This window comes from Molothrus aeneus, chromosome 15, assembly GCF_037042795.1.
Source record: "Molothrus aeneus isolate 106 chromosome 15, BPBGC_Maene_1.0, whole genome shotgun sequence".
Classification (NCBI taxonomy): Eukaryota; Metazoa; Chordata; class Aves; order Passeriformes; family Icteridae; genus Molothrus; species Molothrus aeneus.
In genome coordinates, this window is record NC_089660.1 from 1,379,611 (window position 1) to 1,406,256 (window position 26,646).

The 26,646-nt window shown below is 48.5% G+C and overlaps 1 protein-coding gene across 5 annotated transcripts in view; it reads left to right on the forward strand.

Moving 5' to 3' along the window:
* Positions 1 to 11,832: 11,832 nt before the first annotated feature.
* PWWP2A (PWWP domain containing 2A) overlaps positions 11,833 to 26,646 on the forward strand; it is a 31,130-nt gene continuing 16,316 nt past the window's right edge. For 2 of the 5 annotated variants that reach the window (XR_010784582.1, XM_066559888.1), the window contains exons 1-2: positions 11,833 to 12,491; positions 22,644 to 23,611. Coding sequence is in view for 4 of the 5 variants with exons in the window: in XM_066559888.1 (XP_066415985.1) it covers positions 11,833 to 12,491; positions 22,644 to 23,611 (1,627 nt within the window). In the remaining variant the exon portion in view is untranslated. Of the gene's footprint in view, positions 12,492 to 22,643; positions 24,360 to 25,409; positions 25,505 to 26,646 lie in introns of those variants that run through there. The other 3 variants (XM_066559886.1, XM_066559887.1, XM_066559885.1) reach the window with 3 other exon arrangements.

Consider the following 26,646-nt stretch of genomic DNA (forward strand, 5'->3'; position numbering starts at 1 on the left):
AACCCTGGAATAAGCCACGTTTCTCTTAAAGATTCTTTCCAGAATCAGAAGAAAAAATCTGGAAAACACTTCAAAATCTGCACTTCTATTTAAGAGTTTCTTTACTCCAGAGTACCAAACAACAGCTGTTTCCCTCCTAAACAATGGGAAAGCATCAGGGGCCAGAAAGCCCCTAAAAAGGGCCAGATTGGTTCAGTTCATCAGAGCAGGGTGCTGAGAACACCAGGTTTGTGGGTTCAGTCCCTGTATGGGCTTAAGAGTTGGACTTGATGATCCTTGTGGGTCCCTTCCTCAGAGCATTCTGTGATCTGGAAATTGGTTTATTTTTTAAAACTTGATTTTTAACCTAAACCTGCCTTTTCCAGTGGCTCAGACTGGTAACATGCACAGGTCACTCTCAGGGTGCTCAAAAGCTCAGTGACTGGGGAGGAGCCACCTTCCCAAAATTCCGCTTCCTCAGGCACAAAATGCTCTTGCAAAACCTGCTTTCAAAAAGAATTGAAACCCAGGAGTAAAGCAGGATCCTGGCTGTCCCTGTGGCTCCCCTGGTGGTTCCAGGAGCAGCAGGATTTGTCTGGCAGCCAGGTGAGCTCACCTGTGCTGGCCCACAGCACCATCCAGTGCCAGCTCCCGCTGCTGAACGCTGCCCTGGGAATTCCAGGGCCAAGCTGCAGCTCTGCCCTGAAAGGCAGGAGAGCTAAAGAAACCAAAATTTCAGCTCTCCATGTGTCAGAACTGGGGGTTTTGTCACATTTACAAAATTCAGGGTCTCAGGATCACAGGATCACAGACTGGTTTGAGTTGGAAGGACCCTGAAGATCCCCCATTTCCAACCCCCTGATGCAAAGTTTTGGGGCACAATATGGATTTTGAAGAATGAAGGGGAATCTGTTGGGTTTTAATCTGCATTTCTACAGAGCTTTGCTACCTGTGATCTGTACTCAGGGCCTGTTTATATCTGGTTTTTTTTTTAAGATTTTTATCTGCACTTTTGCCACCCAGCATTGTTTGCCAGCCAGGGCTCACTAAGACTCTTTGGCCAGAGCATTTGAACCTCCTGAGCACCAACCTTTGGCTGCCTCCCCCTCCTCTCCCAAAATAAAACCCTGCAGGTTATTGGTACTCCCTGCTGGCACAAGGCTGAGCCAGGGCCAAACCCAGGGTCTGTTTTCCCTCCCCAAAGCTGGAGAGCAGCTCAGGGAAGGTGTTTGGGTGTCCCTGCAAGAAGGAGGAATTCCCCCAGGGAAGCAGGGAGTGAATCCCTGCAGTGCCACTGGCCATGGAGTGATGCTCACAGGGGTGGCAGCTGCAGGGAGAGGCTGCCCAGCCCTCCCTGCTCCTGAGGCCGAGGGGCCCAGCCGGGATGGATTCCATGGCTCAGCCCAGGGAGCAGCTCTGCCCTCCCCAGCAGAGCACACGGGGCTGCAGCTCTGCCCGAGCTGGGAGTGGGAATCCCAGGGAATGCTGCAATCCTTCAGTGCTGATTTAGGGGCTTGTCTGAGAAAAAAATCCTCCTCCTGCAACAATGGCTTTGTTCTGAGAGGTTTGGTTTTGTCTGGTCAGTGCCTGCTCTTTTAAGTCATTGTGACCTACATACAGAGAGGATCCAAATAAAAAATTAAAGAGAAAGAGTTCTCTGTGACACTGCCTGGCTGAGCCAGCCCTGCAGTTCTGTGGCCTCTGGATTACTTTTTCACACAGGGCCAGATATGAGTTTATATAAATTTTGTATGGTTGGGTTCTTTTCTTCATTATCATATGAATGTTTAAATATCCCTCCTCAAGGAAAAATGTAGAGTTTACCCACTGAGGGTGAAGGGGTGGACACACTCTTGCTAGTGCTGTTATCCTGATAATATAAAGAAAAACCCAGCCTGGAGCTGTGCCTCTGAATCGAGCCCAGGACTGAGCACAGGGGGATGTTCTGGGAGCTCCCACCTCAGTCACCCTGAGCCCCAGGTTCCTGTGCCAACACACAGCACAGCAGCTGGGTTAAAATCATTTTCCCCAGGACACTTTGATGAGGTCTGGATGGCACAAGGAATCACTCTGGAGATGTGGAATCCAAGCCCTGCCCTAACTCCCATTTAAATCGGGATTAGTGGCACCATGACTCCTGCTGACTGCTCCGTAAGCTGGGTGAGATCAGTCTGGGATCAGCTCAGATCCCAGGGGCTGCCAACTTGCTGCAAACTGATTTCATAGCCCAGAGGTCTGTTCCACCTGGAGGAGAGCTGTGCTGCTGTTCCAGCCCTGCAATCCCTGCCCCAGCTGGAGAAACAAGAACATTCCTGGGGCAGAGGTGCCCTGCAGGGCGCTGTGCCCTGTCCCTGGTGCTCCTGCAGCAGGGTCTGCACAAAGAGGGGCAGCTCCCCCAGCCTGGCACCTCTCCCTGCTCCCAGGGAACAACTGGCATTTCAGCCCAGCCGAGGGAAGCAGCTGGCTGAGGGAGAAGGAGGGAGCAAATCAGAGTTTATGGGGATCAAACAGGCCCTCATCACTCCTTGTGCTTGGGGCTGCAGGGCCAGCTCGCATCCACCTCTGCTGCTGATTGTTTTTTTGACAGGAATTGCTCCCCAAACAGTCATGTTCAGTGATTATTTGTCTCCTTCCCTCTTCCCCTGATTACAGCCAGACTGGGACATCCCTGATCCGCATAGAAATGAATATTTGAAAAGGCAGGGCTGTCCTCCAAGGGCCCTGAGCACCATTAGGCCTCCAGATTTACTGCCCCACCAGAGGCCAGGGGGGTAATGAGGCAGCAGCAATGGGCCACGAATCAGGAGAGAGCAGCTCAAAGAAAGGGATCTGCCTTGGCACATTCCTGGCTGTAAATTAAAATTATCACTGAGGTCCTGCCTTTATCAGAGGATTTTTCACCTGGTTTTGTAGCCCCACCCCCAGTGCTCTGCACTGGAGCAGCTCCTGCAGACTCTGCAATGTGTTTTGCCTGTGCTGATGGACAGGAAGCACCAGCATCCAAACCCCAAGCACATTTAACCAGGACTTCTGCTGTGTCACTGTGGAGGATGAAGTCCTGCAGGAGAGCTTTTCCCTCGGTGCTGGGCAGTGCCTGCTCCTGTGGGCCCTGCCAGGAGCCCAGGTTTGCCCAGGACTCTGGGGGAAGCACTGGCATTAACTGCAATCTGTGCACCCAGGCTGCTCCAGCTGCAGCAGGAACGCTCATGAGTGCCAGGAATTGTGTCCTCCCCGTGGCAAACACATCCACAGCTCTCAGTCCTGCAGCCACCAGAGCCAGAAATGCTCATGAGTGCCAGGAATTGTGTCCTCCCCGTGGCAAACACATCCACAGCTCTCAGTCCTGCAGCCACCAGAGCCAGAAATGCTCATGAGTGCCAGGAATTGTGTCCTCCCCGTGGCAAGCACATCCACAGCTCTCAGTCCTGCAGCCACCAGAGCCAGAAATGCTCATGAGTGCCAGGAATTGTGTCCTCCCCGTGGCAAACACATCCACAGCTCTCAGTCCTGCAGCCACCAGAGCCCTGCAATCCAGCACCTCCAGCCTGGGCTCCCTCTTTCCCCTGGACCTGCAAAGATCTGCAGAGCTTTGGATCCCAAAGTGCTGAACCCTCGGAACTGACTCATGTTTTCCCTCATTTGGGAATGATTCAAGAGCTTCCTCTGGCCTGACCACATCTGACTCACCCCGGGTGACTTCAGAAATTCAAACCAAATTGAGATTGGTGGAGAAAAAGCAAAACTAAAGTCAAATTGTAACTACTGATGTGACAAAGTATTCCTGCCTCCAGTCTGCAGGCAGAAGAGGATTCATCTGCTCTGTCACTGCTCCAAGCCTGCATCCACCAGCCAATTTGATTTCATTCTGAGGGGAAAATATAATGAGTATCAGGAATCCCTTTTATATTAAATTTATCCCCTAGAGGAAAACCCTTTGCAATGACAAAAAATTCCCTGTACCACAGAGAAAAGGATTTCCAAAGCCCACTCACCCAGAGCTAGGAGCCCATGGTGAACAGGCAGAGAAACTGTTCCACATTTCCCAGATACAGTGTCCTAGAGAACAGTGTTTTAACTGCAAAGAGCTGTTTTGTTTGCAGAGCTTACAAAAGCATTTAAACCTTTCCCATTTCATGCAGGAGACAGTTGCCAAGTCTGCTCTGTGCCTGCAAGCACAGATGAGCACAGAGGATGCTTTGTGAGGACCGATTATATTCCATTTACCAAATTTTAAACAGCACTGATTTTTACATCTTTCCTTCTTCATCTCAGAGAGGACAAGAGGTTTTCTCCTTCCTCCTCTGTTCCTTCCTGCACTGGAAGATGTGTGGCTGCTTTTATGCAGAATCCTGACTGAGGCTACTCCATTCTCATTAAGGGATAACTTGATTCAATCCTGGGATTTGGGACCCAGCCCCTCCCCTTGCATCGTGTGATTCACCAAGGGAAGTTCCTACAGAATTGTGTCCCTTGAAGGGTGCAGCATGAAATTCCAGATTTCAGAACATTTTTGCCAAAGCAGAACAAAGAGAGGACCCCAGACATGTCCTAGACTGAGGCACCAGAGGTGGAGAAGGAGCTGTCAGTAAACCCCAGGTGCCAGCAGAGCAATGCCCCTTGCCAGGGGCTCTGCTGTGGAACATCCAGAGTGCAGATCTCCAAACACAAGGGATGAACCCTGGGTGAAGGGCAGATTGCTTGCAAACAGTGGCTGTAACTCCCAATCTTTTCCCCAGAATAAATACAATGACATGGGTACAGTTCATTTATTTCCCTTACAGTTTCCCATCTCTTTTTATTCCAGAAGTCAGGCTGAGCATAAACAGAGGAAGCCTACAATCTTACAATCTTGCAGCAGAGCAGCCATTACTGGGTGCTTCCTTTTCAGCATCAAGCACCTCTGTTGTGGTTTCATTTCTGTATTTTCTAAACTAGTATGAACTGTGCTTGGAAAATGCATTTTTTTAGAGCATTTCTCAATGTTTTGGAAGCCTAACCTTGCCTACACCCAAGAGAAATGACCACACACTTCCAACCCGTTGCTCCAGTGAACAGAAATAAATGTAAGCTGGCAAAGGTAGCTTTTGCCAGCAGAGTTTGTGCTGCTCAGCACGGTGGTTTCAGCAGCAGTGGGGACTGAACTGTTAAGAATAAAGTATTATCCAGCTCCAGCAGCACATCCTGGGCACTGCAGCTCAGGCCCTGCTCTGTGATAAGCCCCACATGGAGGATTAGATTAGGGCAGTATAGAGAAATATTGGCTACACCAACACATTTCCTCAGAGGGTGGTGACACAGTTGTTGAAGGCTTGCATTTTTCTTTTTATTATTTGCTGAAAGGTGAGTGGGGAGAGTTTCACTGGACCAGCTCTGGAAGGAGGGTCAGAGGCAAGATCCAGCCCCTGGTCCCAGGGAAAGCAGTGAAAAGCACAAACAATGCTCTGCAAATCATCAAGCTTGGTTCTAATTGCATTCATCTTCTGCCTCTGGAGCTGCTAACAGCCAGATGTGCAGGAGTCACAGCTGAATGACCCCTGACAGAGATGTTCTCATTGCTGGCCTTTGTCACTTTGTGGACTTGACTGTGACAGGACCAAGGAAAATTATTTTTTAGAGTTCCCATTCTGATTGCATCACTCCAGCTACACTCCCCAAAACTCTTGGACAAGCAACATTTACTGTCTTTTTTTACAGATCACCACGTGTCCTTATCAAATCTCTCATGTCAATCATCTCTGCTGTGGCTTTGTGGAGCAGCTGCCAATCACCCACCCTGCCACCACAAATCCCAATGCTCCATTGATTCCAGTATCAGAGCCACAGCCTGTTTTGTTCTGGAGGTGATGGGATGTTTTTTCTCCCTGGCCTGAGTTAAAGAGAGTCTCTGAATGAGGCCAACACAATTTCCAGCCATTGACAATCCTGGAAAGGCAACAGAGCAAGCTCTTGGTGTGAAGAATTCTTTCTCTTGATGTGCAAGCCCCTTGCAAATGATGTTGCTCAGAGTCAGAATGTACAAGATTAGCTGGGAGGAGAAATTAAAACCTGACCTGACTTTACCAAAGGAAGTGACTGGCAAAGGGCCATGCTGGGATTTGCAGGTGAGCTCTGACAGGAATTCAGGCTGAGCCTGGGCACTCCATAAATTGATCCTACTTGGAATTGGATTAGGAAAGGGTGAGAAAAGATGCCACCAGATATCCATAAAATACAGGGATACATTTCTTGCTTGAAATAGATTTGGCTCAAGAGGTTCCAAGTCCACAAGAAACCAGAAGATGAGACAATGACAAGAACCAAGGTCTGTAAGAGAACACAAAACACTGAGAGCAATCTGTAATTTCCTTACATATTCCCCCTCAACCCCTGTGATATTTTAAAGTAATAACAAACTTGCCATTTTATTAATCACCAGGGTCCCTTCATTATTTTTATCCAGAATGCAAAAATACAGAAAGCAGACAGGGACACACAGTCCATTTTCTATCAAAATCAGAAAGATGAAAATACTTGTCTGTGATAACAGCACTTCTTTGCTCCCACCCCTCCCAGGAGAGCTGCAGACCTCAGGAAGAGCTGGGACTTATTTTTTGGGTTGGTTTGTTTGGGTTTTGACTGAAAGACAAATTGCACAGCAAAGCTGAGCTTTCAATACTTTTGCTTTTTAAGCACAACTTTAAAAACTCGACTGCATTGTCATTTGTGCCCCACCCCTGCCTTTGGAACAGCTTCAAAAGTACCACAAGAGAGGCAGAGGGACCAGGGGAGTGTGGAACCCCAGGCTCTGCAGTGCCTCCATCAAAACTGAGCTCCCAGCAAGATCCAGGTACAACCCCTACGAGTTCTGGGTGACATGGAAAAGCAGACAAGGTGTGAGACAATAGTTACTTGGTTTTACTCAGGTAAACCATGAAGGCAAGCTGCCTTCAGGAGGGACAGCCTGTTACAGGCCCTTTTGAAATCTGCCCAGAAATCCCACCACCAATTTGTTCTCTTTTGGGGACCACCTGCAGTGCTTGGCTCTGGTCTGCAGCCAGCCCATTTCCAATTGTTGTACGTCACACAATATCGAGCTGGAAAACACATTTGTCTCCACCAGTCAATTTACTGAAATCCATCCAATTGTTGAAGTCAAACAATTAGCAAGAAAGCTGAATGCCTCAGTAACTCTTCATTTAAGGAGAGAAATTAGTTTGTAATTTATGGAATAACTTGATGCATCTGAAAGACCAATTTTCTGATCCCTGTGCCATTGTCAAGGCTACCATTCAGCACTTACACAGCACTTCATCCTCAAGTTGTTTTTAAACCTTCACTATAATTAAACCACATCACTCTTGTGTGGATGAAATGTTACTGTCCATTTTTCACAGCCAGCAGAGCTGAGGCTCCACGTAGGTGCCAAAGAGAAGGACACAGTGACACAGGCAGTTGGCAGCTGCTCCTCCAGCTCGGATGTACAAAGATCCAAATGATTCCCAGTCAGTTCCATTTCCTCCATTGTCCTGTCCCCTTGAGCTCTGTCAGCACCCAACCCCAATGAGAACAGCCTGTGTAGGATTCCCACTCCTCTAATTAAGGTGTTTTACCCTTCCTGCTGTTCCTATTTGAAATAGGGTTCATCTCCAGGGGCCACAGGTGGGGAGAGGTCCCACCTCACCAGTTGGGCACTCTTGATGTGAACAGAGCTTGGCTGCAGACATAGAATAACCTCAGAAACACCACAAGGAACAAAAAAGTTGCTCTGACATATTTATGGCTAAAGAGACTTCTGTAATTTCTCAGAAGACTTTAATGAGAAATTCCCTATTAATTACCAAGCTGCCTTGCCCACAGCTGAGTTTGGCCTCTCCATCTGTCCTGGCTCCAGTGATGATGCCCCTTTTCTCTGAATGGAGAAATCCATGGAGATACAGGGTGACTGCCAGCAGCACCTGCAGCTGCACAGGCTGCAGAAGAAGGCAGGAACCAGTCAGAGTAGAGATAAGACAGGAAGTTCCTTCAGACTCCATTTCCTCACAATTACCAAGTGAGAGCTCAGCAGTGAGACAGTGCCAGTCCTTCACACCAAGGGCTCACAATTACCATCTTTCTGAAGCAACCCCAGCTCTGGAAATTGATTTCAATCAATTCTCCATATGGACATTAGATTAAGCCCCACTCATTGACTTCATCTCTTGCTCACAAGAAATGCAGCACATAATTGACTTTTCAGATTGCAGGGCAGAATTCTGGGGCACGTGAGACTGCAGTGAGGTTTCCCAAATCCTTTAATGCTCATCCCTAAACCCAACAAAATGAGCTCCATGTTCATAGGGCCACAGAAATCAGTTACCAACATTACAGGAGGGACTGATGATTTTCTCACCCCAAACTTTCTCTAATAATTCACTAAGAAATTTCAATCCAGCTTAAATATAATTAACAATTGTTGTAAGAGCATTATTTTCCCAATCTATTAGAGGAGCAGTGAGTTTGCAGAACACAACCAAGACTCAGATTTATGTTCAGTTTATTTGCCTGTATCCCTCTGCATTGCTCACATGCAGTGGTTTTCACTGGTTACACTTTTTAACTTAGCAAGCCTTGAACATTCCCCACCAGCAATCATGCCTTCAAAACGCTCACTGGTGGATTTATTAGCACAGTGCCAAGCTGTGAACACTAAACCTGACTTGGGGAGGTTTGGTGGCCCTGCCCAGGGTCACAGGAAGCTGCTGTCACTGTGGCAGGCTCAGGAAGCCACCGTGGCTGCAGCTGGGATTGAGCAGGGCAGCAGAGCTCTGTGCTCCTGCAGCAGAGCCTGCAAGGGCTGCAGTGAGGATAAAAACCTCATCCTGGAACGTGGGGAGCCCCAAAGCCTCAGTGGGGCTGCTGGAACTGCAGACTGAGAACCTCCTCTCTAAAGTTCCTCCAGCCCAGTGCAGGTACCGCGACAGGGATCTGCTGTCCCACCAAGACAAAGTGTCCCTATAAATCCACACACTCCTCCAGAGCCCTGTGTGCCCCACTGAGAGCGATCAGCTGCAGCAGGGACAGCTCAGGCACCCTGGACCTCCACAGCCCCTGGGGCTCCAGCAGCACCACGAATTCCAGCCACTGGGTAACTGCAGGGCCAGCTCCCTGCGGAGCTGCTGACACAGCCTGGCTCCAAGGGAGCGGAGGGCAGCTGCACTCAGGGCTTTGGCTGAACCCTGTCCATTTGTGAGGATTGCTCCTTAAAGCCCTGCACTGCTGGTGGCTCTTTCATGGCGCTGCACTTCCAGGGAACTGGGTGCCCAGAGTGATGTTCCCACCGTCCAGCACCTAAAAACTCCACACCCCATTAGTTACTACCTGAAGTACTCAGACCTGCTGGGACTGCTCACACCTCCAGAGAGGAGTTTCATGACACAACAAATCAGTTTCACTAACGCTGAGTTTAGAGGTTCCTCATGTGCCACACAAACAATTCCCTTCCTGTGGGTGCTGTGCACAAACTCCAGCTGGATCTGCTGCTTCCCCACATCCCCTCGCTCTCTCCACCCAAACTCATCTTCCTCAGCTGCCCATCCCAACAGTTTACTGCAAAACATCTTTAAGGAGCTCGCCATTTTTCCTGCCTTCCTTTCAATTGTTTTATTCTCTCCAGTTGTCTCCATTCCTCTCTGTAATTTATAGTTTCTTCTCTCCATTTCTGTCCTTCCTGCCACTTGCTGAACACAGAGAGACTTGTTTTAATTTACAGAGAGTGTGGTAGTGCAATCTGTTTCATTAACTTAATTACTTTTATTTTGGCAGTTTCTAAAGGTTCCAGGATAGAAAAAAAGACTCCCACTATGCAATCACTCTGCAGACCAGTCTCTGTAAGGCAAATCCTGTCTTAAGGAGATTACAGGTTAGATTTGAAATAAATAGAAATTAAATGGTGATCAAAGGAATTTGGGATGGAAAAAATATATAGTGAGGGTTTTTTTGTTAAATTTACGAGTTCCATCCTGCATCCACAAGCCTGTGTTGGTGAGGTTGAATTTTAGAGTTACCTGTGGTACAGTATTTCTGCGGGGCATTATTCCGGGCTATAAATGTCCTTATTTACCTCCTTTTAAAAGCACACACAGCACCTTTCAACATTCAAAGGAGCCGTTTATGTTTTATTTTGATCCCTCAGTAGGGTCAAGCACATAATCTGCTGTTACTGCAGTGAAGCAGAGAACAAGCCATACACCCACTCTGTTCCCTATGGAGAGCAGGAATTGCTGGCCACTCCAGGGGATCGAAAACACAACAATTTGCATTTGAATGTCTTCCACGAGCAACACCTGCTGAAAAGGTGCGTTCCAGCAGAAGACTTGCAAGAAGAAATCTTCCATTTTATGCCCATTCTTTACATAAACCCGAGTTTAACATAACAAAGAGCCTGCTGGGCTGAGCTGTTGGATCCGAGCATCCCATCAGCTCCAGGGCTGAGTAGTTGTAGTTTCTTTCTGTGTTAGTTGGGAATTTCTTGTAGGCTCAGGATTTACGGCCCCGTTCTCTGCTCAGCATCCAAAAGGAAGGGAACAGGGACCGAGCGCACAGAATGGAAACACCGTCGCAGGATAAACCCCTCTGCTCTGTGGCCAAGGCCGGGACCCTGCTGGGCTCCCTCGTTGCCTGAAGGTGGCTGGAGCCCGGCTTTAGCAAACTGTGTCTGTGTGTCTGTGAATTAGCAAACTGTGTCTGTGTGTCTGTGAATGTCCTGAGGGCAGAGTCCCGGGTGTGTGGGAATGAATGTCCTGAGGGCCGAACCGGAGCGCTGCCCGGGGCTCGGGGCTGGCGGGGCCTGGGGCAGCGGCTACATTGGGAGGAAATCACCCACTCCTTTTCTCCCCTTCCGACTCCACATTTCCAGCTCATGTGCCTAATAAATGGTGCTTAACACTTTAAAATGCCGATTTACCTTACAAAAGGCACCAGTGCCTCTGCCTGCCCCGCATCAGGTGAGGGCAGCAGGAGGGCCAGACATTGATCTGTGGTGACCAGGGACAGCACCCAGGGAAGGGCTGGGGCTGGGCCAAGGGAGTTCAGGCTGGATTTTGGGAAAGGTTCTGCTTCCCCCAGAGGGTGCTGGCACTGCCCACGCTCCACAGGGATGGGCACAGCCCCGAGGCTGCCAGAGCTACAGGAGGGCTTGGACAGCGCTCCAGGGATGCCCACGGGGGATTGTAGGGGTGTCTGTGCAGGGACAGGAGCTGGGCTGGGTGATCCTGTGGGTCCCTTCCAGCCCAGCATGTTCTGCGATCTCCCCTCTCTCCAGTGTCAGCCCCTCAGTGCTCCCCAGCACGGGACCAGCCGCTCCCCTGCCCGCACGGCACAACGCGGGAGCAGCACCGGGCTGTGCCCCGCGGGGGAGCCGCTCCAGGGCGATCCCCCGGAGGATGACCAGAGCACGCTGAGGAGCGACGCGACCCCTCCGAGGGAAACCCGTCCCCCAGGGCCACCCTCCCGCCCTCGCCATCTTCCCCCGCGCGCTCCCCGGCCCCGCGACAGACACTTGGCGCCGCCAATCACCGGTCTCCTTCGGGAGCGACGCCTCCCTGAACCAATCAGAGGACGGAACAGCCCCACCAGCCCCACCCCTCCCCTCCCCAGTGGCCTATAAAGCGTTAAACCACGCCCCCTCTTCCCCTTCCCGGCTCTGCACTGAATGAAGCCCCCGCTGGCCAACGAGAAGTTCCCGCGGGGCTGGATGGACAGATGCGCTGCCCAATAGAAGTGCAGCATTTCTGCGCGCCCGCCAGTAGGGCGCCATCTGCGGGCGCGGGGGGCGGGCTCTCCCTCCCCGCGGGCCGTGGCCGTCGCTCCCGCTGCTGGAGGGAGGCGGCGGAGAAAATGGCGGCCATGGCTGCGGAGGCGGCGGCGACTGCGGCGGTGCCGGGGGACGGCGGGGCCGGCGAGGCCGAGCCCGAGATGGAGCCGATCCCGGGCAGCGAGGCCGGCGCGGACCCTCTACCGGCCGTCAGCGAGGCCGTGGAGTCGGCGGTGCCGGATGGCGAGGAGGCCGACGGCGGCAAGGCCGAGGAGCCGCCGCCGGTGCAACGCGCCCGGAGCCCCGGCGGGACTCGCGAGCCGGACGCGGGAAGGACGGAGGAGCCGCCGCCGCCGCGCAGCCCGGGGGTGGAATCGCCGCGGGCCGAGCCCCGCGCAGCGCCCAGCCCGGGCTGCTCGGAGCCGCCGCAGCCCTGCCCGCCGCCCGAGCCGGCCCGGGAGCCGCCGCAGTCCTGCCCGCCGGCTGCCGGGGGCTCCGCGGGGCCCGGGGAGGAGCCGCCCCGGCCGGAGGAGGAGGAGCCGGATGCTGCCGCCGCCGCCGCGGTGGAGCCCGAGCCGGCGGTGCCCGCGGCCCCGGGCGGAGGGGAGGCGGAGGTGCCGGCGCTGCTGCCCGGCTCCGAGGTGCGGGTCACCCTGGACCACATCATCGAGGACGCCCTGGTGGTCTCGTTCCGGCTGGGAGAGAAGCTTTTTTCCGGGGTCCTCATGGACCTCTCGAAAAGGTGAGAGCTCGGGGGGAGCCGAGCCCGAGCCCCCACCCAGCGCCGAGCCCGGGAGCGCTCCCGGAGCCGCCGGGGGCGGGATGGGGGCGGCCCCGCCGGGAGCCTCGTGGGCTCTGCAGCTTCCCTTCCATCCCATCCCATCCCTATCCCATCGCTCCCCATCCCATCCCAATCCCATTGCTCCCCAGCCCAGCCCAGCCCTCCTCGGCCCCCTCTGCTCCGGGCCGAGTAGCTCCTGCCCCCGCGTCCTCCCCGGGGAGCGGAGCCGCAGCTCCCGGCCATCCTCTTCCTCCTCTTCCTCCTCCTCGACCCTTCAGCCGGGGGTGGGCAGGGCCCCTCCCGCCCGGGGAATGGGCAAACGGGAGAGCCGGGAGAGGGGCGAGCACATGGGCACAGCCTTGGGGCTTGCCTGGGGCTCCAGAGGATCCCTGCGTGCCGGGAGCAGCACCCGAGCGCTGAGCCTGGCATTTATTGCCCTCTTTGTACAGAACCAGAGCTCTGATTGCCCTGCTCGTTCGGGCTTACATTGCCTAGGTAACCTTCTTTTTCAGTACATACTATTTTCCAGAATAATGGTTTTCCAGCTAGGCTGTTGCAGTTGTTAATTAGTACTGATTGCTCCTTGTACCCAATGGACGCGGTGAAGTTTCATGGTTCTTGAATATCCTTGTGGATGGGGGGGATTTTTACATATGTCTGAATAACTTATCAGACAGCAGGGTTTGGGGTTTGCTTTTTTTCACTGCCTTTCAATAGTGAGATGCTCTTGGGAGACCAGAAGTCACGGTATCTTACAAACAATCTAGGTTCTGTCAGCAGGTGAAAATTCTTAGGGGTTTTTTTCCTAGACATGTAAGAACTCTGCAAGTTCGTGAGAGAAAAGTGAAATGTAACAAGGTTATTATTTAAAACAATCGGTATGCAAAATATGCAGCACTTTTCCCCCTCAGATTTAAGCTGTGTGTGGACATATGTCTTTTATCGCTCCTTTTATGTTGTTAGTAGCTGTTCAGCAACTTCCTGGAATATTAACATTGTCAGTGCTCCCTAAAAGGGAGCTTGTGGCACTCCTGGCTTGGGCCTCAGTTCGTGGTTGGGGTTTGACTCAAAAGGCCTTGTCTGACCCCCAAGTTTTGGATAATGTCAGGGAGTGACGATTTCAGTCTGTCACTTGATGAGGTGTGAAATGCTGAGCAAAACTCCAGCCACTTGTGGGCTGAAACAGCATCTCAGATCCGGGCAGGCGGTGACACAGATGAGGTGCAATCCTGGGTTACACGAACTCTTTTGTAGGTTTGAACTTGTCCCAGCAGAATGCCGTGGTTGCCCTGGGCAGGAGGGTGGCAAAGAGTGCAGGAAAACACCAGCTTCTCCTTTTCTCCTGAAAGGAGCCCTGTCCTCCTAAACACCCCCTGGCCACAAACATCCCGGTTTTCCCAGGCTCTGGTGCCCTGGGGAGCCTCTGGCAGGCAGCAGATCTGCAGCCCTTTGCAGCAGCAGTCACTTTGCAGGCTGGCTGCTGCTGCTGCTGTTCCTCGGTGGGAGCATCTCCAGCCTGCCTGGGTCCAAGGCCGGCTCCTGGGACAAAGCTTGGCCGTGGGAGCCGTGCAGGAGCCACCCAGGGAGGCTGGGGCTGGCCCTCCCGGCTTCTCTTGCCAGTGGAGCCGTTTTTCCTTCAGAGGTGCTTTTACATGGCAATCCAGGAGGGGAGGTTTAAATTCTCAAGGCCAAGCTCTGCAGAGGGCCTGGACAAGAAGAACTGAGTTTTGAGATATAATATTGTATATACTGTAATATTGGGCTGGTGACAGCAAAACATTGGCAGATAACAGGAGTCTCTTATCAGATGTCTCAGAGCAGGAAATGCAGTGGGAAACAAGCTCTAGAAATAGTCCAAGAAATTCCTACCTCTAAGAAATCGAAGCATTATTAAAAAAAGTGTTGCCTGTATGTCCAACAATTCCATTTTATCACTTCTGTGGTGACTAACAGGTGGTATTGTCTAGGTGTCAGCTTTTCCTTATATCTGTTTATTTTTGTTTGGTGTAGCAGCACCTGGACATGCAGTACATGAATATTTTTCATGAACTTCCTTCTGTGTCTGTGGCAGACCCTGGAATTCTTGTCATAAGTTTTTCCACTGGACCAAAAAGAAAAAAGAAGGGCAGGGTTAAATGAAAACCACCTAAATTCCATTCATTTACATGACAACACTGGGATTTCCAGCATGGGAGATGGGTGGTTGCTGAAATCTGTCTCATTCAAATGCATGGGAGTAATCTCAATTTTCCTAATGCCAAAGGGATCAATATATTTTAAGACTGACAGTTCTTACTAAGTAAAAGTGACAATTTGTATTAGAATTTGCTCATTCAGTAGCTTCCAAAAGTGGCTATGTTCAGTGCACATGCTAATGCTGTGTTCACTGTATGATCAGAGGGAAATAATTCCTAATCCTGTTTGGATCTTAATTTCTCTTTCCCCTCTGCACCCTCCAGAACAGTGAAGGTGCTACTTCCATACAGTACTAAGAAGAGTAAGTTTAAATGACTGTTTTAAAAACCTGTTCACTGTGTCCTTTTTTGTCTTCTCAACTCATGTTCTGAATTACTTGAACTCCACAATGAAAGAAAAGCAAAAATATCCCCATATATTGTGATTTTAAAGGGGTTTTTGGCTGTTTTATCACTTTTTCCATTGTTGAGATGGTGCCCTGACTTTGCATTTTATTCTTGGTGACTTTGGTGTGCAGTCAGTGATATTTGTGTGAGGGGGCTGATTCCCTCTCCCACCCCCTGTAAATGGGACATCCCTTTAGGAGTTTGTACCACAAGCCCCTGGGTGTTGAGTGGGCTTTATTCCTGCATTTATTTGGGTTAAGGAGGCGCTTCCCTGCCTGCCCCAGTGGCCATCTCCTGTTCCTGCTGCCCAGGGAGTTTTGCAAACCAGCAGAGAGCAGGAACCCACATGTCCTGAGTGCCAGGTCTGTTTGTTGTGCAGTAAATCCTCTTCTGGAGAGGAGCCTGTCCCCACTTTGCTTACTCTGCAGGCTCATTGCACAAATTAGGGATGTGTTCCTACTGTTAAACTTCATTAGTGCTGCTGCCATTACCTTTTAAGTGCTTTCCTGCTGCCGGGCTGAGGCTCTGCTGGGGGTTCTGGGGTAGATGTGCCTGATGGAGACAGGGAATGGAGCACGGTTGGGGAAAAACTCAACATATCCAGGGCTGATCCCACAACCTGGGCAGCAGGAAAGGGGGGGATCCTTCCCTGCTCAGGTGAGACCCCACCTGCAGAGCTGCCCAGCCCTGGGCCCAGCACGGAGCTGGAGCTGCTGGAGAGACCAGAGGAGGCTCCAGGCTGCTGAGGGGACTGCAAGGAGCATCCTCCCCATGGAGATGGGCTGGCAGAGCTGGGAATGCTCATTCTGGAGAGGAGAGGGTTGTGTGGAGACCTCACAGCATCCTCCAGAGTCTGAAGGGGCTACAGGGAGGCTGGAGAGGGGGAACTTCATCAGGAACTGGAGTGGCAGGACAAGGGAATTCCCAGAGGGCAGGGCTGGATGGGATGTTGGGAATTAGGAATTGTTCTCTGTGAGGATGGGCAGGCCCTGGCACAGCTGGGGCTGCCCCTGGATCCCTGGCAGTGCCCAAGGCCAGGCTGGACACTGGGTTTTGGAGCAGCCTGGGACAGTGGGAGGTGTCCCTGCCATGGCAGGGGTGGCACTGGGTGGGGTTTAAGGTCCTTTCCAGCCCATCCTGGTTCTGGGGGGGGTTTAAAGTCCCTGTGAGCTGCTGTGCCTGGCATTGTTCACTCCCTGGTTGCTCAGGGGACAGGAGATGTCCACCCCACCTGCTGGCTCTGGGTAAATCCTGCTCTGCACCTGGAGGAAGTAGGTGGGAGGGAAATCCTGAAATGTGTAGCATTTGTAAATCCTAAAGTACAGGATTAAGAAGTTGTGGTTTTAGTTTGATCTTCTGGAGGAAGGATAATTATTTCTGTGTGTATTTTTTTTTACCTCTCTAAAGATTAGGGGAGGAGAGGGGATTAAATTTATGTTCTGTTGTTTTGCCAACAGTCAAGACTTGGCCTATTTATGGCTTTATCATTTAACTGAAATTGTCCTTCTAATCCTGCAGATGTGAAGGACATGTGTCTGTCTTCTTCTCTAAACCAGTTCCCTTCTGACTTGTGTGTGTTCATAATAGTTCTTGAACAAGAGAGAGAGAGAGCAAACAGTTGTTTTGTGCCCTACGAGCCTTGGTTAGATATGCAGAGGATGTGCAGTGTGTTCCTTGCAGACATATGTTTGAAATGATCTCTTTATTGGGCTTTGGTTATGGAGGATAAGGAAGAGCTTCCTGCACCAAGGTGTGCATGAGCTGTATGATGAAAATAAACTTTTATAGGCAATTTGCAATTCTTACAATCCCAGAAGCAGTTTTCAGGTACAGCACTGACTCTTGAACCCTGTGCTTTTCCCAGTTTGTTAATTCAGCTTCTACTGCAAGGGAATGATGTGAGAAGGAAACAGCAGAAGCCTCACTTGAAAAATGTGGTACATTTCTCCCTGCTCTTTGATTTGGTAACCAGGGGCTGCAGGTGCTCATCCTTGTCTGGGAAGGACTGGGGTGTGTAGGATGCCTGTTGCTCTGTGATGCACACTGTTAACAGTAAAGAAATGTCTGTGGCTCAGGCTGGTGTGTTTTGGTTTATTTCATTTTAAAACTTGCACTCAGTTCCCAAGGTCCCCACAACCTGGTCCCCTGCCCTCTTTGATTTCTCAGGAGCCCAGAGGAGCTTGGTGAAATTCTGGCATTTAAGGAGCAGCCCCAGCACTTCTTTGACATTTATTTGTTTTTATTGTCCCCAGAACGTGGGAAGCCGAGGTGTGATCAGAGTGTGGTTCAGAGGGTAATTCAGGTGTCTTTAGCTGGTGACTGGGAGAGGTTTTATTGAAGGTGTCAAGTGTAGCCTCACTTAGAGGGTAGGGCTGGAACTGGGGTCTGGATTGGGCCTCAAGCTCTCCTTTCCCGAGGGAATCCCTGGTCTCCAGCTTTCTTTGTTGGTCTGGGATGTGACAGATGATGGCTGAGCTGCCCTTCCTTGTGGAATTCTCTGTGTTCCTGCAGCATGGCCTCTCCTGGCTTTCTCAGGGTTCCTTGGCTTGGTGCAAGGTGTTGAGGCAGGGCAGGGATGAAATTTTCAGTCTGCATTCAGTTTATTTTCTGTTATGGAACTGATGAATCTTGGCCATCTCAACACTTCAGTTCATCCATTATCTAATGGTATCATTCTCTTCCATATGTCCTGGTCTGGCATATGGATGTTCCTGAAGAGTATATTCAAGGTATAATCCTTCAAAATAGATCACAGCAAATGGATCAGCAAAGTGTCTGCTTCAAATGCAACTGACACCTCATAATGGCAACAGATGTAGAAATTAAAAGATATTGCAGTTTAAACATGCCTTCAGCTTTATAGATGTGCCAGTAAAATTATGATAATGCTAATTATTAATGGAAAGCCTAAACTCAGAGCATCCTGTCTTTCCTTTATGCTGTGCTGCTCCAAAGAGTCACTCGCACTGCAGTCCTTTGCCATGGGCTCAGAGCTCTCAGTGAAATGTGCATTTTCTAAGCTCTTTAGCCTGGTGTACATTGCTCAGGAGGTGAATAAACCATGGAGCTGGTTGTTTGGCTTCTGGGAATGCTTTTTTCAGGAAGGTGCCTGCACTTAAAGCAATATATTCCATCTTGTGCTTTATCACACCAAGTAAATCCTTCATTAAAAATAGGTTGTTGCATAAGCTGTGTTTTCAATGAAGGTTATTTAGAGGAGTTCTGCAAAACTTTGTGTTCAAATAGCTATGATCTAACTGTGTATTACATGGAATGTTATAATTTAAAGCCTCAGTTTAGATGCATGAAATACATATCCATAGTTCTTTCAGCATATTATTATACTCCTGGAACTTCCATCCATGCAATAAAAATGGCTTCAGCTGTTGTTTGTCCTGGCTTTTGCAGAACACCAAGGTTGATCTTGGGTACAAGAGCAGAAAATGTAACAGGAGATTTCTGCAGTGCCCTGGTGGCGAAGATGGGTTTTGATCAGTCCTTTACCACAGACTGAACACTTGAACACAAGTTTCTCTGCTTTGTTGATGTCCAAAGACAAATGGGAAATAGCTCTGAACCTGCTCAGGGGCTTCACTCCTTTGGCAGAGCAAGGGGCTTCTCATTTCTCTCCCTTTGAGTAGAGAAGTCAGACTCTGGAGGCTGAAGATGAGAACTTCAGACTTTAGGTACTAATGTAAAACACTTTCCCCCAGGGAGTGTTGTTTATGTACTTTGTTTATGTACAAACAATAATGAGTTTAAATGGGATTTGTTCTGTATCTCTCGTGGTTATTTCTGAAAAAATACTCTTTAACTGTTCTGTTTTGCATATAAATTGAACAGTAATATGCATTCATTGTGGTAATTCTGCTACAGGATTTAGATTTGAAAAAAGTGCCTTTACTTTCCTTAAGTACTTAAGTTTATATGTCTGTAATACAAAACTCTGGCTTTCAATGACAGTTTGGGGTTTGGTACCCAAACTGGCTTTTGGATGCCATGGCTGCCTATTAATTAACTTGCAGCTGGCAAACTGGAAATGAAGCCTCCCTGTTTTTACCCTGTTTCTGTCTCTGCACACCCTGGTCAACTGAGAGCTCCTCTCAGTGTAAATATCATTGCAGTGCCAGAATTGATCAGGCTCTCAGCTCAGTACAGGTCCTGGTGTCCTGTTGCTATTTCTGTCTCCAGTGAAAATGTACATTTTGCAGTGCATCTACAGCAGAGGTGCCGTCAGATCCTGCTCATTGCCCTGGTTACTCGAAAAACCTTTGAGAAATGAGTTTTATACATCACACCCATCCTGTCTTAGAGATGCATTCTCAAGGCAAATCAGAGCTGGGACACCTTTGCAGGAGGGAGCTGGCACCATGGAGAGCTGGCTCTGATTTCCATGGGTAGGGAGCAGCAGGGCACAGCTTCCCAGCACTGCCTATTCCTGAGCTTGGTTTTTCTGACACTTCCTTTAGATCCCTGTCAGTGAATGGTGCCATTCCTTGGGCTGTGATGTCTGAGGTAGGAGTGTTACAGAGTCAGGAGTGGGCTGGGCAGGGAGCAGCTGGAACCTGGGCACCAGGGGATTTTTATTTTAAGCAAACAGCAATTGCAGTATATCTCTACTTTCATCCAGAAAAGCCTATCCTTGAAATCTTGTGGGGTAAGGTGATATTTGGGATCAGTATACCGAAGAAATTATTTTGTTGTTGGAATAAAGACAAGGCAATTCCTTGTAGAACTTAAAGATGGAACATGTGATGAAAGGAGCCTGTTGGGAGTCTCACTGTGGGGAACTGAAATTCTGTGCCAGCCATGACTGACTGGGGGATCAGTAAATGTCATGATACAACTGAGCTGTGTGCCTTGGAGTTTTCTAATTTTGTTTTCTATAGATGCCTTTTGGTCCTCCTTCATCTCTGTGGCAGATGAACCAAACGCTTTTGCAGCTTTTCTCTCTAACTACTAACACAACCAACTAGTTCAGCCTTGCAGCTGGTGTGACAGAAACTACTGTGGCTGTATGAGAAGTATTTCTCTTCAAGGTCCATCAACCAGGTGTGTGAAGATGGGCCTGGAAATTCTGGTACATGCAATAAACACTTGTGCTTGCTGCAGAACTCATTAGATGCTGTGTCATGCCTTGTCCTGGAGAGGTTTAAGCTCACGTCTTCATTCTGCTGCTTCTCTTAGGAAAAATAAATCCCTCTTTCCTTACCTTGTTCTTTGTCTTTATTCTTTCCTGTAACCTTTACTGTTCCATTTGCAAGTTTTTCTGCCATTGTTTTCTCTTCTTTGTTTTCATGTCGTTCTTCCAAGTTGCTGGAGAACTTGGTTAGCCAGGGAGAAAACAGAGATAATCAGAAACTGTTTATAGATACAGTCTGCTGGTGGGTGAGGCCAAGAGAAGACACAATACACTGAGCTGTTGTAAATAATGATCATTCCCTTGGCTTACCAAATATATTTTGTCCTGCAGGTGGTCCTGACTAATTGTGTGTTCTGTATTAACACCTCATTTCCAGGAGTAGTGCTGTACAAACTGGCACAAGACCCATGAATGTTCTTTACTTCCCAGTTTGTTCATTGGTAGGTGGACAGGGTGGGAGAGTCTGGGTTATTTTTTAAGCAGTACCTTTGGTGAAGGATTCTCTGTCTTCAGGGCTTCACTTTGGACTGGTTTTCTGTCTTACTAAAGCAGGTTTGCACCTTGGATAAAAATTATCCTTTGTGGCCTCCTGTTCTTAGTCCTGGCCTGTGTTTTGTGTTGGAAGGAAGGAGAGTGGAAGGTGCAGAATGAATCTTTGATTTCCTGCTGTCAGGCATGTGCTGAGCTTTGCATCAGCTTCTTTGTGCCTTTGGAGTGCAAATTGTGCACACCTTGCTGAGGAGGCAGTGGAATGAGAACCTGGGAAAAGAGAGATGAAATACTCGAATGGGATCCTTCTGGAAACCCTTGCAGTCCTCTTCATCCACCTCTTCCTAGTGACAGCTAATTATGCTGATTTCCTGACAGAGTCCCATAACTGCCCTCTGGGAGAAGGGCTTGGCTCAGGGAATGGCCTGGGAGGGCTGGAAATGCAGTTCCTGAGGCACTGAGAGCAGGGTAAGGGATGTTTGATATCCCACCCCTGTCTAGTTCTGCTGCTGTGCTCTTTGGGAATGGAATTTGCACAGCAGAGATCTTGCCCTGTCTTGTTTTCAGCTCTTAGCATAGATTAACTTTTTACCAAATCCTCTTAATCTTTATCAGGTGGTGAATGATAGGATCTGGATCTTATTTTCTTTTAGAAGCTGAAGGTCTTGATGCCAGTAACACTGAAAATATTGCTAATTTAATTACTGTCAGCTGATAGTTTCTTTTAAAGCCCTACTTGGAACCGAGTGACTTGCTTACAATCCTTTGTGGAGGGAAAAGTATTTGTGGAAAAGCAACTTCTTTACCCTTGATGGACTTGTGGGACTTTAGGGAATGCAAAACTTAGTTGTGAGCAAGTCCCTTGTGGTTTAATGCCAGACCATGGGCTGGAAAAATGTCTGTACGAGCTGCTGAAATGCAGACTGGGTGGATAATTTAATCTTGGGTGGGTCGTTTGCTTCAATTGCAACTTTGGATGTAGAAAGGAGCTTGTGATAAGCAAAAGGACAAACAAGGGGTGGCTTTTGTTGGGGACACTGTAAAGAACCTTCTAACACATTTTCAAATCCAGTTTTGAGGAAATAAAGGCAACATGTAGGCACTTATACAAATAAAAGTAAATGAAGTTCAGTTTAATCAGCTGAGGGGATGCTGCTGTTGAGCAGCCACGGTGCAACACAAACCTGAGGACAGATCTTGGGGAGTTGCTCCCTTGTCCTGACCTAGAGCAATTCCAGTCTGGAGAAGAGGAGTGAAAGGTTTAAAATCTTGTTTGCTCATGGAACAATGAGGATCAGCTTATTCTGAATTGAAATAAGGGGAGTTTTGCTGGGAGGAATTCAGTCTGGGCTGGGGAGTTTTGGGCTGTAAAGCATCAGGTGCTGAGCTTTTGTGGATGGAGGCACTCCCTGTTCACTGCAGCCCAGATTGGTTTCTGTTAAATCTGGACTGTTCATCCTTTTCTGCTGTGCTAAAAATGGGAGAAAAGGTCCTGAAGATGCCTTTTTATAAAGCTGACTTAGTATGGAAAATGAGTCTGGCTAGACTGGGAGTTGTTGGGGTGAGTTTGGATGTTTATAAGCATTTTCCAGATGTATAAAGTTAATTCTTTTGCTGCTGTCTCAGGGATATTTTTGTTACATTTTCTGGGCGTCTTGTTGATACAAAAGAAACTTATAATAAGTGAAGTTGTGTATTTTTTGTTCTCCACTGAGTTAATTTTGGTGTCTAGCATTTTTCAAAGCTTCCCATAAGGCTGGATGTGAAGCTTTAATTTCTCTAGGGTTCACGGTTTCCAAATGCTGGCTACCTAATGCAGACAAGTTTTCAAATGCTTTGTGATAAACGCCGCAAAAATTCCCTCCAAACACTGAATTTTTATCTCCCTCTCTCTTGAAGGTTTGGCCCCCATGGAATCCCTGTGACCATATTTCCTAAAAGGGAGTACAAGGACAAACCTGAAGCCATGCAGCTCCAAAGCAAACCATTCCAAGAGGAGGCGCAGGTGAAGTGTGAGGCCGACGCCGCGGTCCCTGATGACTCCTCCCTCACGCAGCCCTCAGAGCCCAGCATAGCTAAAAGCCTTTGGACTTCTAAACCACCTCCTCTCTTTCACGAGGGAGCTCCATACCCTCCTCCTTTGTTTATCAGGGACACCTACAACCAGTCAATACCTCAGCCTCCACCCCGGAAAATCAAGCGGCCCAAGCGGAAAATGTACAGGGAGGAACCCACTTCCATCATGAACGCCATCAAGCTACGGCCCCGGCAGGTGCTGTGTGACAAGTGCAAAAACAGCGTGGTGGCAGAGAAAAAGGAGATCAAGAAAGGTGGCAATGCAAGTGACTCTTCCAAATATGAGGACAGTAAAAAGCGAAGAAACGAGAGCGTGACTACTGTGAATAAAAAACTTAAGACTGACCATAAGGTGGATGGAAAAAGCCAAAACGAAAGCCAGAAAAGGAACGCTGTGGTCAAGGTTTCAAATATTGCCCACAGCAGAAGCAGAGTAGTTAAAGTTTCCGCACAAGCAAATACTTCAAAAGCGCAGTTAAACACAAAAAAAGTTCTCCAGAGCAAAAACATGGATCATGCAAAAGCTCGGGAAGTCTTGAAAATGGCCAAAGAAAAGGCACAAAAGAAGCAGAGTGCAACCTCCTCTTCCAAAAATGCACATTCAAAGGTCCACTTCACGCGGCGTCTTCAGAACACCAGCTCAGGGTCCCTCCCGCCCCGGTTGCGCCTCAAGCCGCAGCGGTACCGCAACGAAGAGAATGACTCTTCCCTCAAGACAGGACTTGAGAAAATTCGGAGCGGCAAGATGGCAACTAAGCCCCAGTCTCGCTGCTCCTCCACCCGCTCAGCAGGTGAGGCCCCTTCAGAAACCCAGAGCCCCTCAGAAGGCCCCGAAGAGGCCAGCAGTGAGGTTCAGGACACGAGTGAAGTGCATGTAACTGTTGATCAGGATGAACAGCAGACACTGGGCAAGAGAGGCAGCAAAAGCAATATAACGGTTTACATGACCCTTAATCAAAAGAAATCTGACTCTTCCAGTGCATCAGTTTGTAGTAGTGATAGCACAGATGATTTGAAATCCACCAACTCTGAGTGTAGCTCTACTGAAAGCTTTGATTTTCCTCCAGGCAGCATGCATGCACCTTCCTCCTCCTCCTCCTCCTCTTCCTCCTCCTCCTCCTCTTCGAAGGAAGAGAAAAAGCTCAGTAATTCCTTGAAAACAGAAGTCTTTTCCAAAAACGTCTCTAAATGTGTCACACCAGATGGCAGGACCGTATGTGTAGGGGACATTGTTTGGGCCAAGATTTATGGCTTCCCTTGGTGGCCGGCCCGTATCCTTACCATAACGGTGAGCCGCAAGGATAGCGGGCTGCTGGTGCGCCAGGAGGCTCGCATCTCGTGGTTCGGCTCCACCACCACCTCCTTCCTGGCTCTTGCACAGCTCTCCCCCTTTTTAGAAAGCTTCCAGGTGCGCTTTAATAAGAAGAGAAAGGGTCTGTACCGCAAGGCCGTCACTGAGGCAGCCAAGGCTGCCAAGCAGCTCACGCCCGAGGTGCGGGCCCTGCTGACGCAGTTTGAGACGTGAACGTGGAGAGTAAGGTAGGCAAGAAACCTGGAGGCTCCACCAAACCCTAGCCAGGTTAGAGAGAACTGCCCCCAGGGAGGTGGCAGAGGCAGAAGTTGCACTCGGTTCACTGACTGCTCCTTTCACGCGAGGCTCGTGCCGTGCGGAGCGGTTCCTGACGGTTCAAACCAATTGAACATGCAATCAAAATTAGCCTACAAGTGAGGACTGAGGTATTTTTCAAGTGAGAATTTTTTTTAAAGAGAAAGAAAAAAAAACAAAAAACAAACCAAACCACCCGATGCATAGGAGCCATAGCCTCAGCTGGAAGGCAGCTGATTTGCAGGGACTTTTTTAGTAGTTTCTACCCAGTATATAACTAGTTCTGTGTGGCCAAGGGTTGACACGAGGGATGAAATAGTAGCTGTGACTTTTTTGTTTTATTAGGTGGCCCATCAGGGAAGTGTAGAAATGTAAGCCTTGTCTAAATGGTCTTTAAAGATTATTTTTAACCAGTCTCTAATGGATTTAGTCTGGCCAGGCCCGGTGGGCTCAAGCTCCCCTCTGCGGGCCGGTTTAAATGGCATTGGAGACATGCTCCAGGTTGGAAGGAAGAAGAATTTTAGTGACTTAAAGACCAGATTAAATGGGGTTTTATCGTAGTGACCACTTAAACACTCAACCTTTCTATGCACATGGGGGCACAACTAAATCACTTCAGGGTCGGAGAAGTCGAGGGATGCCTGTAGCTCTAAGACAAAGCTGAGGAGGCCTCAGTGTTTGGGATCAAGGGCTGTTAATGCTGCATAGGTGTGAATCATTCTGGTCTTTCTTCCTGAAGAAATCTTTCAGGCCATTTGCCTGGAGGTTTAGCTTAAGAGAGGCTTTGTTTTGAATGTGTAAATAATCAATTGCTGAAATTGGTCAGATTTTCTCCTGACTGGTTGTTCCTAAATTCTTAGGATACGTCCTAGTAAATTACACTTTGTGAATTGTCAGATGTGTAATTGTTGCATTTTGGATGTATCTAACTTTTTTTTTCTTTTTTTTTTTTCTTTTTTTTTTTTAAACTATTTCCGTTTAAGGTATCTGTTTGCAGGTCAGAAAAATGAGATATGTAATTGTGTAATGCTCTGAAATGTAAAAAAACAAACTGTAAATAAAATTGACTAAATCTGAATTATTTGTGTGTGTTTCTCAAAAAGCTTTGAAACAAATCCAGGATGTCAGAGTATTTTATCTGTATGCCGGATTTAGAGGACACCCTTAAAAAGTAAATTGTCCTTTTTCATGCATTCTTAAAGATGAAGTGCTTGATGTAAATACCATTGGTATACTTCAGTCTTAATTTGGAGATGATTAATTATCTGTCCCTTTTGTTTCAGAACCAGCTCTGTAGAGGGCTTTCTGGAAAGTTGATTAAATTTTCTCCCTAAATTAGCTTTTGGGCCATATATTTGAGTAGAGCCTGTGGATAATGTCACCTGTACAGTGGGGAATGTTTCAGTTTCCATCTCAGAGCAGTCAGAGCTGCTCTCCACTGCCATTCCAGCTTTTCTTGCATGGTTTTTGCTCACTATTGGGGCATTTTCATGCAATGCATTGGACTTTTTTTTTTTTTCTGTGAGTTTTGGTCCTTACCTGACCATGTCAATTCCTGTGTCCTCCAACACATTCCTGCTTCAGCCTTGCAGTGCCTTGTGAAAGTCTCCTGGTGCTCATCCCAAAGCAGTTTTCATCCTGGTTTTTCCAGGATTGCCCACGTAGGCAATTGTGACAGATGTAAAAATTTAAGCTCAGACTGAAATTAAACAGACGTGAAAAAGGGGGCAAGGATTTAATCATTGAACCCTGAAAATATTTTTATTTTAAGATTTAATTTCATATGTTCATGATACTGTCTGGTCTTGCCAAAGCATTCAGTTTCTTTTTACCTTTTTAAATTATTCTGCCATGCCCACAGAACTATTGGAAGTCTAAGGTGTCAAACCCATGGCTGTTCAAATTTTCCTCAAGATGACAGTCATTAATTGCCAATTAAGCTTCCAAATATACCAGCTTTACCTTGGCATTCTAACAGTTCCCAAAAAGCCCCAGTGGTCAATGCTTTTTGAATGTGACAAACACACAATAGATTTTGTAAAAAGAAAAAAAAATTGGAAAAAAAAATCTGTTTCACTTCTCTGTATTCTCTCCTGCAAACAGAAACAGTTTCTTTAAGTAAATAAGCTGTATTTTGTTATTAAAGCAAACTGCTTTTTGGAGTCAGGAACCCATGTGAGGTGGGTCAGATGTCTACACCACTTCCTTGAGGTTTAGAAG